A 13502-nucleotide genomic window follows, 5' to 3' on the forward strand; every position below is an offset into this window, starting at 1 on the left:
AGCATGCACTTATCAGAGAGAACATTCAGCATTTGGTTTTTTTAGGATTGGCTTACTTCGCTAAGCATGATATTTTCCAACTCCATCCATTTACCTGCCAATGCCATAATTTTATCATCTTTTATTGCTGAGTAATATTCCACTGTGTATATATACCACAGTTTCTTTACCCATTCATCTATTGAAGGGCATCTAGGTTGCTTCCACAGTTTAGCTATTGTGAATGGAGCCACTATAAACATTGATGTGGCTCTGTCACTATAATATGCTGTTTTTAAGTCCTTTGGGTGTAGATAATGGAGTGGGATAGCTGCGTCAAATGGTGGATCCATTCCAAGTTTTAAGGGCTCTCCATACTGCTTTCCATATTGGCTGCACCAATTTGCAGTCCCACCAGCAATGTATGAGTGCGCCTTTTCCCCACATCCTCGCCAACACTTATTGTTGTCTGTATTCTTGATAACTGCCATTCTAACTGGTGTGAGTAGTTTTTTAAACTACTCACACCAGTTAGATTTGCATTTCTCTAATTACTAGAGATTTTGAACATTTTTTTTCATATATTTGTTGGTCTGTTGTATATCTTTTTCTGAGAGGTGTCTGTTCAGCTCCTTAGCCCATTTATTGATTGGGTGGTTTGGTTTTTTGAGTTCTTTGTGTGTCCTGGAGACTCGTGCTCTGTCTGACGTTTGAATCCATCCCATTTGTTGATTCTTGGTTTTATTTCTTGCGGTTTAGGAGTCTTGTTAAGGAAGTCGGGGCCTAATCTGACCTGATGGAGAATTAGGCCTACTTTTTCTTCCTTTAGGTGAGAGGTCTCTAGTTTAATTCCTCAGTCCTTGATCCACTTTTAGTTGAGTTTTGGGCATGGGGAGAGAGAGGGTTTGGTTTCATTTTGCTGCATATCGTTTTCCAGTTTTCCAAGCACCATTTGTTGAAGACGCTGTCTTTTCTCCAGTGCATGTTTTTGGCATCTTTGTCTGGTATGAGACGACTGTATGTATGCGGGTTAGTCTCTGTTCTGTACCATTGGTCTACATACCTATTTTGGTGCCAATACCATGCCAGGTTCTGTCGCTACTGCTCTGTAGTGTCGTTGAAGGTCTGGTGTTGTGATGCCTCTTGCTTCACTCTTCTGCTAAGGATTGCTTTGGCTATTTTGGGTCTCTTATTTTTCCAAATGAATTTCATGATGGCCTTTTCTGTTTCTATAAGGAATGACATAGGGATTTTAATTGGAATCACATTTGGGTAGTTTTGGCCATTTGACAATATCAATTTTGCCTCTTTGTGGTGATTTTTTACAGCAGCCCCAGGAGGTTAGGGAGGGCTCGCTCCCCTGCACCCTGCTCTGGGGGACCTCGCTCCTGACTGAGGGAGCAGGAGCCTGAGTCTGTGGGGGGCTGCCCATTGTGGGGTGGGCTGGCTGGCGTCCTTGGTGTCCATGAGCAGCTGAGGGCATGTGGAAGCCCCAAGCTGTGGATGTCCGCAGAGCCCAGGGCCTCGGCAGCAGCCCCAGATCTGCAGGACCTGGGTCCAGGCTCCCGGAGACGGGGGCAGGGCACTATTAGCACCACCGTCAGCTCATGGTTGGGGGGTGTCCCGCGCATAGAACCCTGGGGGGCTGGTCCCGGGAGGCTGGTGAGCCCCGGGCCTGTAGCAGGACCAGCCCAGTCCTTTCCACTTAGCAAGAAATCTTATTTCCTACTCAAGAGGAAAAAGAAAAACCAAGAATGAGCATTTGTGTCGCCTTTGTCCTATGGCAGGATGGTGGGGCTGTGCACTGTATCTGACCTAAATATGTCACTGGTGGCAGCAGGCGGGCCTCAGTGCCAGGCCTGGGGTCGACTCATTGTTTGAGTCTGGGAGGGAGATACTGGGCCTCTGCAGGGGGCCATTTGCTCAGTGGGAGAGAGAGAGAGAGAGAGCGCGCGCCCGCCCCTGCGTGCAAGCGAGCGAGTGAGTGCTAGCCCACATACACGAGAGACGAGTGGTCAGAAAGCTGGCTGGCTTCATTTATCTGTCTCTTGTGTCACCAGGAAAAGGTGGGAAGCCTCCGCTCTGCGGGCCCAGTGGGAGGAGACGTGTCTGCAAGGCTGGCCAGCCCGCTGGCCCGGGCAGGGCTCGGGCGAGGTGGGAGGAGGGCAGCTTCGACAGTGGGCGCTAGCTTCCTGCACTCAGTGACAGCGAGGGCTGAGGCCCATTTGCTGGGAGATGCAGGCGAAAGGACCCTGGGCTCCTCTCTGAGTTCCCTGGGGTACAGTGCGCCCTTTCACACTCATGGGCATCCCGTCCGTCTCAGGAGGGCACCACCGTGCCCACACCCGTCCACCTCTGTCTCTGGGGCTGGTGTGGCCACCCTGGCTCAGTCCTTGGCTAACGTTCCATTACGTGGTGAGTCATGAGATGACCTTTCATGATTTAGTGACAGCAGGAAGGGGCGCTCAGGGGCGGCCCCGTAAGGAACATGTGGTTTCCTGTTCCCCCGCGCTGGGAGGAGCCATCATCTCCTCCTGTGCACATGCTGGAGAGACGGTGTCTGGCGGCCTTGACCTTGGTGGGGGGGCTTTGGGGTTGGGATGTGGGGATGGGAAGCGTCTGCCCTCCCCTGCCCAGCCGCCCTGTCCAGAGCAGGCCCGCCCCATGAGGTGTTGTCCTCTGGCCCGGGTGGAGGGGGCGGAGGCGCTGTGGGACAGAGCAGCTCCGCGCCAGGCTCTGACGGTGGAAGGCAGCTGCCTTGAGTGCCCACGTCCAAGGTGCCTGCTCACCTCTGGGAGAAGCGCCCACCCAGGGATCTCTGCAGCGGCTGATGGGACAGTTGGTTGGTCCACCTGCTGCTCGAGTGAGCCTCAGTTGAGCCCCTGCTTTATGCCGGACTGCAGGAGGGGCCTGATGGCTGAGAACAGGGTCCTGGGAGGTGGCCTTAGAGGGCCCTGGGGGATGCCTGTCTCAGTGGGCAGCAAGGAGGCCCAGGCCCTCTTCACTGTCATCTGCTGTGTGCCTTGCCCAGAGGAAGGGCCCTCAAGGTGACAGGGTCCCTTCCTGTCAGGGACATGGCTCCGCCCACCAGGCGGGTCAGGCGGGCCTGGTAAGATCTAACTGAGAGGGGCCACTCACCCCCCGATGGTGTTCTCCAGCTCCCCCTTGGACATCTGCCCTGGCACTGTGTTGTCCCCTCCTTCCCTGACTGTGTCCCTGCACAGAGCTGGGCACAGTGTTTCCCAGTGAAGATACACATCAGTGGGTGTCACACAGTGCCAGGGGACATCATGCACAGGACTCTCGAGTGCCCTTGAACCCTCTGGGCCAGTGTCCCCAGGAACTCTGGTTTAAAGCCAGGCCAGGTGCCAGGGCAGAGGCCCTGCAGATGGTCAGGCCTAGAGCTTGTCGAGTTCCCCCTGTGACCCCACCCCGACCGACGTCCTCTGCACCAGCCCAGCCCAGCGTCCCTGGGGTCAGCCTGTGCCCCTGTCTCTGGCGTGTGTGTGAGCACTTGTGGAGCTGTCCCTGCCCTCTGGCCATTCCCCTCATTCTGTCATCTTCTTGAACCAGGCTGGGTCCTAGGGCCAGAGCCAGCAGGGATAGGGTAGAAGTCCTCCCTAGGAACCTGCCAGGCTTGGGCTCAGCTCAAGTGGACACAGACTGGGAAACGCAGCATGCCACCGGGAGCCCATGCTTGCTGTCCCCTTCTCTGTGGACCTGGGTTGCCTCGGGGATCCCCCCTCGCACCCCGAGGAGGAGCTGCAGCCTCCCTTTTGTAGGCCCACCCTGGTGCCAGCTGTGTGTCCAGGGATGTGGCAGCAGCTTCCTGCCCGTGTGCTGGCTCACGGACACTTAGGGGCCCGTGTGAACACCTGAGCAGCCTGGCTCACCTCACCTGCAGTGTGTGCCTGCCCCGTGGGGCCAGGGCAGCGGGTCGGGGGCCTCGGTCCTCAGTCCCTAGGGAGCCACAGCCAAGGAGAGCCAGGCAGAGCTGCCTGTGAATTGGCCAGCTCCCCGGGCCACCTGGGGCGGGTCTGCTCCAAGCTTGCCTAGCTGCCCGGTGGGCTCTGCTGGCTCCAGATGTCCACCCCGGGAGTGGACGCCAGCACTCAGCCAGCCTAAATGTTTTCAGAAGGTTTGCTGAGCTCTGGCCTCTCCCCTGGTCCACTGCGACCAAGCTTGGCCTGGACGGCTGTTCCCGGAGGGCAGCCTGGGCCGTTGTGCTGACCTTGGCCTGAGCTTCAGGGTCTCCACTTGAGGCTGTGTCTCTAGCTCTGGTGAGGTGGTCAGGAGCGGGAGTGGCTCGGTTCCCATGAACCCCTCCATGTCCTACCCAGGGGTTCCAGGCTAGCGAGGGTCTCACCTTGACCACCAGCAGGGGGCGGCTGCCTCCCCGTAGGGCCCTCTGTTCCTACTCACAGAGTAGGTGATGGGTCGGAGCTTTGGTCTGAGGAGTATCCTGTGCAGCACAGGCCACTGCCGTCCCCTGTGGGTTGCCCTTCTGGAAGGGCTTTGTCTTTCAGCCCTGGGGGTCCCTGGGTGGGACTGGGGTGGTCTGTGCCATCAAAACAGAGGCTAACCAGTCCCCTGGACCCACGCCTGCCCCTGCTGATTCTGTTGGGACACCAGGTTGGTCCTGGCCTCCACAGGAGGACGCCCTGGAGACGGGACGGCCGGGTCACCCCAGGAAGATGCCCCCTCTGGTGTTCTGCTCTCGGGCTGTCCCAGGCACCCCACCTCACTTGGTGTCGTCAGGGTCTCGGTGCCTGCCTGCCGCTGTGTTTCTGTGGGCGGGGTCCTGGCTTCACCTGCTGCCTGCCCTGCCCTGCCTGGAGGCCTCTCCCCCTGTGACCCTCCTCTGCTGTGGCTCCAGGCTCTGAGCCTGAGGCGTCACTGCATGGTGGGGGGGTCCCTGCAATCCAGGTGCTGTCGGAACCTCAAGGACTGTCTTCCTCCTGGGTTGGCCGTTGTCCTTGTGAGGGGTGATGGTGTTCCTTGGGTCTGCGGGACTTGAGGGGGCTGTCCCTTTGGCCTGGATGCCACTCCCTTGTACCCCAGCCCCAGTGGCTGGGTGTTCTCTGCACCTGGGCCTCTTCCCACTGAGTCCTCGAGCTCGCCAGGTCGGAGCCTCTGCCCAGGGGGCCTGCTGCTAGTGGCCGCTGTTGGCTCTGGTGCTGTCACCTCCATAAGTGTGGTGTGGGCCTGCCACCTGTGTTTCCCGCGCAGCTGAGACAGTCACCAAGTTATTTCAGTCCTGTAAGAAGGAAGGAGGCCCGAGGCATTCTGAAGCCATCCGTCCCGACGCCCCCTTCTTTATGTCTCTGCTCCCAGTACCCCACAGCCCTGGGGGGCTGGTGCGCAGCCCCAGCTGTTCCCCAGACTCAGGGGGGTGGGGTCATTCAGGAAAGGCCTCAGGACCAGGCATCCAGGGAGCCGTGCTGGAGGTCGCCAGGCTGCCCGTGTGCCGAGCGCCGTGGCTGCTGCTGAGGGCTGTCCTTCCGCAGCTCTGCTGCCAGCAGTGGGCGCTGACGCGCTTCTTTGTGCCATCCTCAGGGCCACACGGTATGGGGAATGTGGCCGTGGGCAGGGCCCAGGGCCGAGGCCTCTGGGTGAGCTCAGCAAGATGAATGTGGTCACCGAGGTGTCGGTGTCTGTGCTCCATGAGGCTGCAGGGGCCTTGGGGCTGGGATGGACGGCCACCCTGGCCAGGGCCCTGCTGGCTGAGAAAGTCGCCCCTGGTCTTTGGGGCTGCCCCGGGGCCCCTGGAGCGCAGCTCAGGTGTTCCCAGGCACTGCTCACTAGGTGGCTACGCAGGAGTGTCGCAGGCTCCTGGCACAGCGCCGTGCCCACCAGAGCACGGTGGGGCTGGGCAGAGGCGCTCCTCAGAGACGCCCTCGGCTTTGGGCTGTGCACGGGCCCCACCCGCCTGGCTCCTCCCCGCCCCACTGTCCTCAGCTGGCCGTGCTGGTGGCTCCTCTTGCTCTCATCGTCCAGCCCAGTGGCCACGTGCCAGGCAGTGCTCGGTGCGCCACACAGCCTGCACCGGGCAGGGGACAGCAGCTGGGCTCCTGGACCTCAGGGGCTCATGGGCACCCCGATGTGGACCAGCAGGCTAGAGGGTTCAGAGAGAGCAGGCTCCTCGAATAGCCCTGTGAAACCTGAACAGCTGTGTGGGAAAAGGACCTGTCCCCAAAGCACAGGCTGCACCTCCCAGGGGGCAGGGAGCGTCCCGTTGGCCCTGTGGTGGGGGCAGAGGTGCCTTGGAGAAGTAACAGGGACCCCGTGTCTGCAGGCAGCGGATCTCTGCTTCCCTGAGCTCTTCCATCTTATGTTTCGAGTGTCGCCTGCACCAGTGCCAGGAGGGCAGCAGGGGGGCACGCAGCCTTGGTGCCAGGAGGGGGAGGCGGGGGGCGCAGAGGAGGAGGAGACGCCTGTCTCCCGTCCCTGCCTGGCGCAGGTGGGCAGCAGGAAGGGGGGGGACCTGAGGTGGAGGGAGGAGCCTGAGCAGACACATGGACCTGTGGCCAGACCCCAGACCCCACGCCCTGCTCCTCAGCTGCCAGCTCTGGGTCCTGGGTACCATCTGCGAGCATTTTTCTGCCACCCACGCTGAATGCCTAGGCTGAGACCCTCAGTCCACCACCCTGGCCTGCAGTTCCTGCCCTGTCCTCTCCCTATAAGGGCCTAAGTGGGACCGGGGAGCCCAGGCTGCTGACCGCCCCTCCCCCTGCCTGTGGGCGGACTCCAGGGCCCTCAGGTGGACTAAGAGCTGCCCGGTGCCCTGTGACTGAAACCTGCCCATCTCCTTCCCTCCCGGGCAGTCCTGCTCAGGCCCTCTGCTGCCCCAGCCTCTCTTCTCGTAGAGGAGGCTTCTGCTCCTTCTGCTTCCTGCCAGGATTTGGGGGTTCCCCAAGGTAGGGGACAAGTTCTTGTCACTCAAGGCTGTGATCCTGGCTGAGCCTCAGCAGTCTGTGGCGTCCCCCAGTGGCCAGTATTGGAGGGAGGGGCTCTCCATCCCCCATCATCCATCCACCTGTTCTCCCTCCTCCTTCTGTCCGTCACCCACGCCCCTACCCATCTCCACCCCTGCACATCCCAAACCAAGCCCATCCCCACACCCCTGCCACCCACACCCTGTCACCCACACCCTGCCACCCCACCCCTGCCCACCCCACACCCCTGCCCATCCCACACCCTGCCACCCACACCCCTGCCCACCTCCACACCCCTGCCCATCCCCACACCCCAGCCCCCCACACCCCTGTACCCACACCCTGCCCACCCCACACCCCTGCCCACCCCACACCCCTGTCCATCCCCACACCCCTGTCCACACCCCTGCCCACCCCACACCCCTGCCCACCCCACACCCCTGTCTACCCCACACCCCTGCCCACCCCACACCCCTGCCCATCCCCACACCCCTGCCCACCCCACACCCCTGCCCACCTCACACCCCTGCCCACCCCAGCCCACCCCACACCCCTGTCCACACCCCTGCCCACCCCACACCCCTGTCCACACCCTGCCCACCCACACCCTGTCCACACCCTGCCCACCCACACCCTGCCATCTCACACCCCTGCCCACCCCACACCCCTGTCTACCCCACACCCCTGTCCACACCCCTGCCCACCCACACCCTGTCCACACCCTGCCCACCCACACCCTGCCCATCCCCACACCCCTGTCTACCCCACACCCCTGCCCACCCCACACCCCAGCCCATCCCACACCCCTGTCTACCCCACACCCCTGCCCACCCCACACCCCTGTCTACCCCACACCCCTGCCCACCCCACACCCCTGCCCACCCCACACCCCTGTCCACACCCTGCCCACCCACACCCCTGCCCACCCCACACCCCTGTCTACCCCACACCCCTGCCCACCCCACACCCCTGCCCACCCCACACCCCTGCCCACCCCACACCCCTGCCCACCTCACACCCCTGCCCACACCCCTGCCCACCCCACACCCCTGTCCACACCCCTGCCCACCCCACACCCCTGTCCACACCCCTGCCCACCCCACACCCCTGCCCATCTCACACCCCTGCCCACCCCACACCCCTGTCTACCCCACACCCCTGTCCACACCCCTGCCCACCCCACACCCCTGTCCACACCCCTGCCCACCCCACACCCCTGCCCATCCCCACACCCCTGTCTACCCCACACCCCTGCCCACCCCACACCCCAGCCCATCCCACACCCCTGTCTACCCCACACCCCTGCCCACCTCACACCCCTGTCTACCCCACACCCCTGCCCATCCCCACACCCCTGCCCACCCCACACCCCTGTCCACACCCCTGCCCACCCCACACCCCTGCCCATCCCCACACCCCAGCCCATCCCACACCCCTGTCTACCCCACACCCCTGCCCACCCCACACCCCTGCCCATCCCCACACCCCAGCCCACCCCACACCCCTGCCCACCCCACACCCCTGCCCACCCCACACCCCTGTCTACCCCACACCCCTGCCCACCTTACACCCCTGCCCACCCCACACCCCTGCCCACCCCACACCCCTGCCCACCCCACACCCCTGCCTACCCCACACCCCTGCCCACCTTACACTCCTGCCCACCCCACACCCCTGCCCACCCCACACCCCTGCCCACCCCACACCCCTGCCCATCTCCTGGCCTGTCTTAGTGCTGGGTTCTACGGGCTTCTCCTCTGTGTCTTCGTGAGCCGCAGCGGGTCATGGTGAAGTGTCCTCCCTCTGTGCTGGGGACAGCAGGACGCTGCCTCCTCTCTGGTGCCCGTGTCTGTCACCCGCTTCTCTCCCCTTCCCGCCTCACTGAGGGCTGGCCCAGGTCCCGGCCCTTGGGAAGGCCTCCCAGCACCCGCCTGGTGGCCTCGCGTGGGTCAGGGTTCTCCTCACAAGGCGGCCCAGAGCTGCTCTGCTGCACAGGCCCTCTGCACGGAGGTGTCGGCCTGTGGGTGGGCGGCCAAGGCCCTGGTCCTGCCCTGTGCCCTGGGTGGCAGTGCCCCGGGGGCTGCACCTGTGGTTCTGATGGGCGTGCTGCCGGGCACCGTGGAGAAGTCCTGGGACTGAGTGGGGGCGTCCAGGGAACGGCTCCTTCCCCTTGAGCACCCCAGAGGGAGGCCGCGGCCCGTCAGGTGAGGGCAGACGGGGTCTGGACACACGCCATGGGCGTGAATGCCAGTCACTGGCTGCTCTCCCCCCAGAGGAGGAGCTGCGGAAGCTGCGCGAAGAGACCAACTCAGAAGTGCTGCGGCAGGAGGTGGAGCGGGAGCGGCAGCGGCGCCTTGAGGTGGAGCAGAGACTGCAGGAGGCGCTGAAGGCCAGGTAAGGCCCGCCTCCGCCTGCTTCCGCTGCTGTAGCGAAGTACCCGAGGTGAGGACTCAGAAAGACAAGAGGCTTCCCCGGGCTCACCCTTCTGGAAGGTGAAGGGTATGGTGCTGGCATCGGCTTCGCTCCAGTGAGGGACTCTTGGTGACGCTGTGTGGTGGGAGTACAGGCAGAAAGAGGTCCCATCACAAGACAGGAAGTCAGAAAGGCCGGCTTCTTTTGTAGCAACTCTCTCACGAGAGCGACCTTACTCCCTTCTGAGAGCAGCCCCTGAGACCTGAGGCACCCCCAGGCCCCACCTGTCCCCCACCCCTACCCAGGACCAAGCGTCCAGCACATGGGCTTGTGGGAAAGACCAACCCAGACTCTCGTGGGCAGCCTCTCCTCAGTGGGCAGGGTCCGGGAGCTGAGCCCTGCTCAGACCCTTGAGGTGGCCCTCTCCCTGTGAGTGGAGGTCTGTCACCACCCAGGCCTGGACACAGAACCTTCACCAGGAGGCTCTGACGGGCAGGGACGGGCAGGGACGCGCACGGCAGGACTAAGAGACATTGGCGTGGGGCCTGCAGGGACGCCGGCACCCCCGTCCCAGCCTGGGCCAGCAGGCGTGCCATCCTGTGGGGCTGGCCCCAGGAGGCTGGCCAGGCCTCTCAGGACCCCCCGGGACCTGTTTCCTCTGCTTGCTGCCCCTTCCAGGCCCTGCTGCCCACTCCGACGCTCTCCAGCCTCTGTGGCCCCAAGATGGGTCCTGGACACCTCGGCTTCCCCAGCCCCCCCGGGTGCAGCAGCCTCAGAGCTGCCTGCCGTGTCCACCGTGTCCTAGCTGGGCCCCACCCCACCCCGTGCCCTGGCTCCGGTGGGCTACTCACAGTGACCTTTGCCCTTGGACATGGGCCCGGGCACTACTGCACTGCCCCTGGGCTCATGGCCTCCTTGCTCACCACACCTCTGCCCACCTACGTGAGCATGGCCTCTGCCTCGGGGCGCCAGCAGGAAGCGGGTCATCCCAGAGCAGCTCTGCAAGTCACAAAACCAGCCTGCGCCTGTCCCGACAGCCCCAGCCCGTCCTCCCTACAGGGTGCCGCAGGGCTGGGCTGCGCTCAGCGGTGAGCGCTGGCCTGGCACCGGGAGGCACTGGGCTCGCTCCTCAGCACCACGTACAAATAAATAAATAAAGGTTTGCATCCACCAACTAAAAATATTTAAAAAACAAAATGCCGGAAGGATGAGGCTGGAGAACCCAGGCCAGGCGCCCTGGTCCCGCCTCCTGCACCCGCACCCTCAGCACTGCCCACCCCACCCTTGCCACAGCCTGCCCCACCTGAGGGACCTGCTCCCAGCGGTGGTGGCACACCTCTCCCTTGGGGACACTGTCCAGACCCTGGCTTCCTGTGGGAAGAATTTTGTCCCTGGGTGGCAGCACCAAGGGTCATCTGCGGTGCCAGATGCCGCTCCCCCTCTGGGCTCCAGGCGGTGTCAGCTCTGCGGAGCTGCATTGGGAGGAGTGTCCCTGGTTCTGCTGCCTCCCCACCCCACACTCCTGGAGACACCTTTGTGCTTTCCGGGTGCTGCCCATCAGGCCACACTCCCCCGTAGCCCAGGCTCCCCGGGGCCTCCTACAGGTCACTGGGGCCTGTCTGGGGAGGAGTGACCCAACCTTGCCTGCCGTGGCTGCGAGGTCAGCGCCCTCCCCAAACCAGACACCAGCCGTGTCCAGTGAGCGTCCTTGGGATTGAGCCCTGTGCAGGGGAGTGGCAGGGGCCTGACCCAGGCTGCGAGACCCAGGGGCGGACGGAGACTCAGGCGCTTGCTGGGCATGGGACTGTGTTCTCACCCACCAGCCAGGGTGCCATCGTCCCCTGCTGCCGAGCGTCCCGTCCAGCTTCGCCTGGGGGCCGAGCGCCCCCTGGTGGCTCTCAGCTGACCTGTGTCCCTGCTCCCATAGCAGCGCCAGCACCTCCACTTGCCCACCTGCCAGCACCCCTGGGTGGTGCTTGTGCCCGGCCTGGGTCGCTTCTGAGGCACGAAGGGCCAGCTGGGGTGGGCAAACAGGAACACTCAGGTCATGACCCAGGAAGTAAAATTGAGGGTCCCGGAAGCACTATGGGGCCCCTCCCCTGCTTTACATGAGGGTGAGAGTTTAGATCCTTCTGGAAACCTGAAGTAGGGGGTGGAGGGAAGAGCAGGTTCTGGGGGAGTGGGTGGCACTGGGCCATCCGGGGGAGGGCAGCTCAGGCAAGCCGCCGTGGAAACTCGGCAGTGACGTTCACACAAACCTCTGTTTAGTCGCTAAGGAAATCACCTTCCTCTGTGCCGACTTGTTAGTAGGCAATGACTGTCCAGGGTCCAGAGCCTCCTGGAAGCTTCTGGCTAGCCTGTGGTCTGGCCCACCCGGGCCCTGCCCTGATCTCCCCAGGAAGGACCCTCGCTCCTTGGCCCCTGCCCCTGGACAGCCCAGAATCGGGAAGGTGGGGGCCAGACGGCTCACTGTGGCAGGCGGAAGGCAGGAGGGCAGGCGTGTACAGGGAGGGAGTGAGGCCTGGTGACCCAGCTGGTGCCCACCTGGGCTGGGTCAGCAGGAGTGGGGCAGCTCCAGGCCCGGCTCCCACACCTTGAACTCGCTTAGGTCGCGGAGGCTCAGGAAGCCAGGCCTTAGAAGTCCGTTGTGTTCCACCCAGACTTGTGTTTCGCATCCAGCGTCAGTGCAGGCCACTGGTGAAGCATCGCAGTTAGCAAGCCAGCAGTCCTTTCCCACTAACAGGGCCCGTGGGTGCTGGCTTTGAGAGTGCCTGTGCCCTCCACGTCTCAGAGTCTGCGAGGCCCTGCCTGCTGGGATACCCTGACACACCCCGCCCCCGGCTTCCCTTCTGCTGTAAAAGAGGCGCTGCCCGGCAGCGTGTGGTCAGTCTGCTCCTGACCTCTCGTGTGGTGTGCGCTGCTGGCAGGCACTTGGTGGGTCCTGTGGCTGGCATCCTGTGGAGCAGGTAGAGTCCCTGCTGCTGGACCCCAGCCTCAGGCCCGAGGGCAGTCTGTGACTAAATTCCTCTTTTTCTCTAGCAGGTCATTGAGTTGGGAACGGTCACCCGGCCAGTGGCCTGCATTGTTATTAGAGGTGAAACAGTACTGGCCACAGCCCCTGGGGAGGCCTCACTGGCCTCTCAGAGACGCCACCAGTCCCCCAGGGCCACCAGTGCTGAGGCGAGGCCCTGTTCCCCTGGCCTTGGATCAGGTACCTGCCTGGAGAATTGCTCTTCCAGAATCCCTCGCTCCTTCAGGGCGTGTCCTGGTCCCTCTGCCCAGGACCAGAGGGACACCCAGCTGGGGTTCTGGAGTTACCGTGTGCCCTGGGCTGAGCTTCTGTTCCCGGTGAATGCCCCTTTGGAAGCCCCTCTGGACAGGGACAGTCCCTCTGCTCTCTGGGAAGTGTGGGCCTGGCCCCTCCTCCATGACCGTGGCTCCTACCTGGGGACCCCCCTCCACTCTGGTGCCTGCCCAGCTGCTCCTGAGGCCCTCACCCAGCACCAGCACTACCTGACCTGCCTCATCCCCGTGGCAATCACAGTCACCGTGGCCGTCACAAGCCTGGGGACACTGGTTCATGGTGCTGTTGGAGTGTCGCTGTGGGATGGGAATAGAGCAGAAAGCACCCCTCCCTCTACCAGTGGTGACCAGAGGGGACAACACCCTGCGCACCCCCACCCCTGCCCAGGTTCCTGCAAGGCCTGGGAGCTCCGAGCCACAGGAGCAGCTTCAGTGCACCTGCAGCCATGACCAGTGCAGGGTGAGGTGGGCGGAGGGCCGCTCAGAGAGGGCCCGGCAGGCCAGAGAGCCAGGACAGACAGCACCCAACGGACCGGCCCAGGACCCAGCTCCCTTGGAGCTTGTGGTCAGAGGAAGTTGGGATCCACAGTGGACAGAGCCCAAGGGGCTGTGAGTACAGCTGTGGTCAGGAGGCGGGGCTGTGTGTGACCAGAGCCCAGCTGTAGTCAGGAGGCTGGGCTGGGGGACAGGAAGCCAGGCACGGGCAGGTGGCTGACGTGGTCAAGCTGGGGCCTGGCCCCGCCATGCGGGTGAGTAGGTGGTGCCGGCCGTGTCCTCTGTGAGCAGAGTTGTCTACACTGAGCATCAGGGTGGGAACGCCAACAGGGAGCAGAGTTGGCACCTAGGGTCCCAAAGGTCCCGTTTACTGGGTTT

At 63.1% G+C, this 13502-nt stretch overlaps 1 protein-coding gene across 1 annotated transcript in view; it reads left to right on the forward strand.

The window, feature by feature from the left end:
* Gramd4 (GRAM domain containing 4) overlaps positions 1 to 13502 on the forward strand; it is an 83811-nt gene that overhangs the window by 54133 nt on the left and 16176 nt on the right. Inside the window, exon 4 of the mRNA XM_046429469.2 lies at positions 9188 to 9308. Within this exon, the coding sequence (XP_046285425.1) occupies positions 9188 to 9308 (121 nt within the window). The remainder of the gene's footprint in view (positions 1 to 9187; positions 9309 to 13502) is intronic.

The sequence above is a fragment of the Marmota monax genome, unplaced genomic scaffold, assembly GCF_021218885.2.
Source record: "Marmota monax isolate L192 unplaced genomic scaffold, Marmota_monax_Labrador192_F-V1.1 WCK01_AAM20220418_F8-fsc00051, whole genome shotgun sequence".
In the NCBI taxonomy this organism is placed as follows: Eukaryota; Metazoa; Chordata; class Mammalia; order Rodentia; family Sciuridae; genus Marmota; species Marmota monax.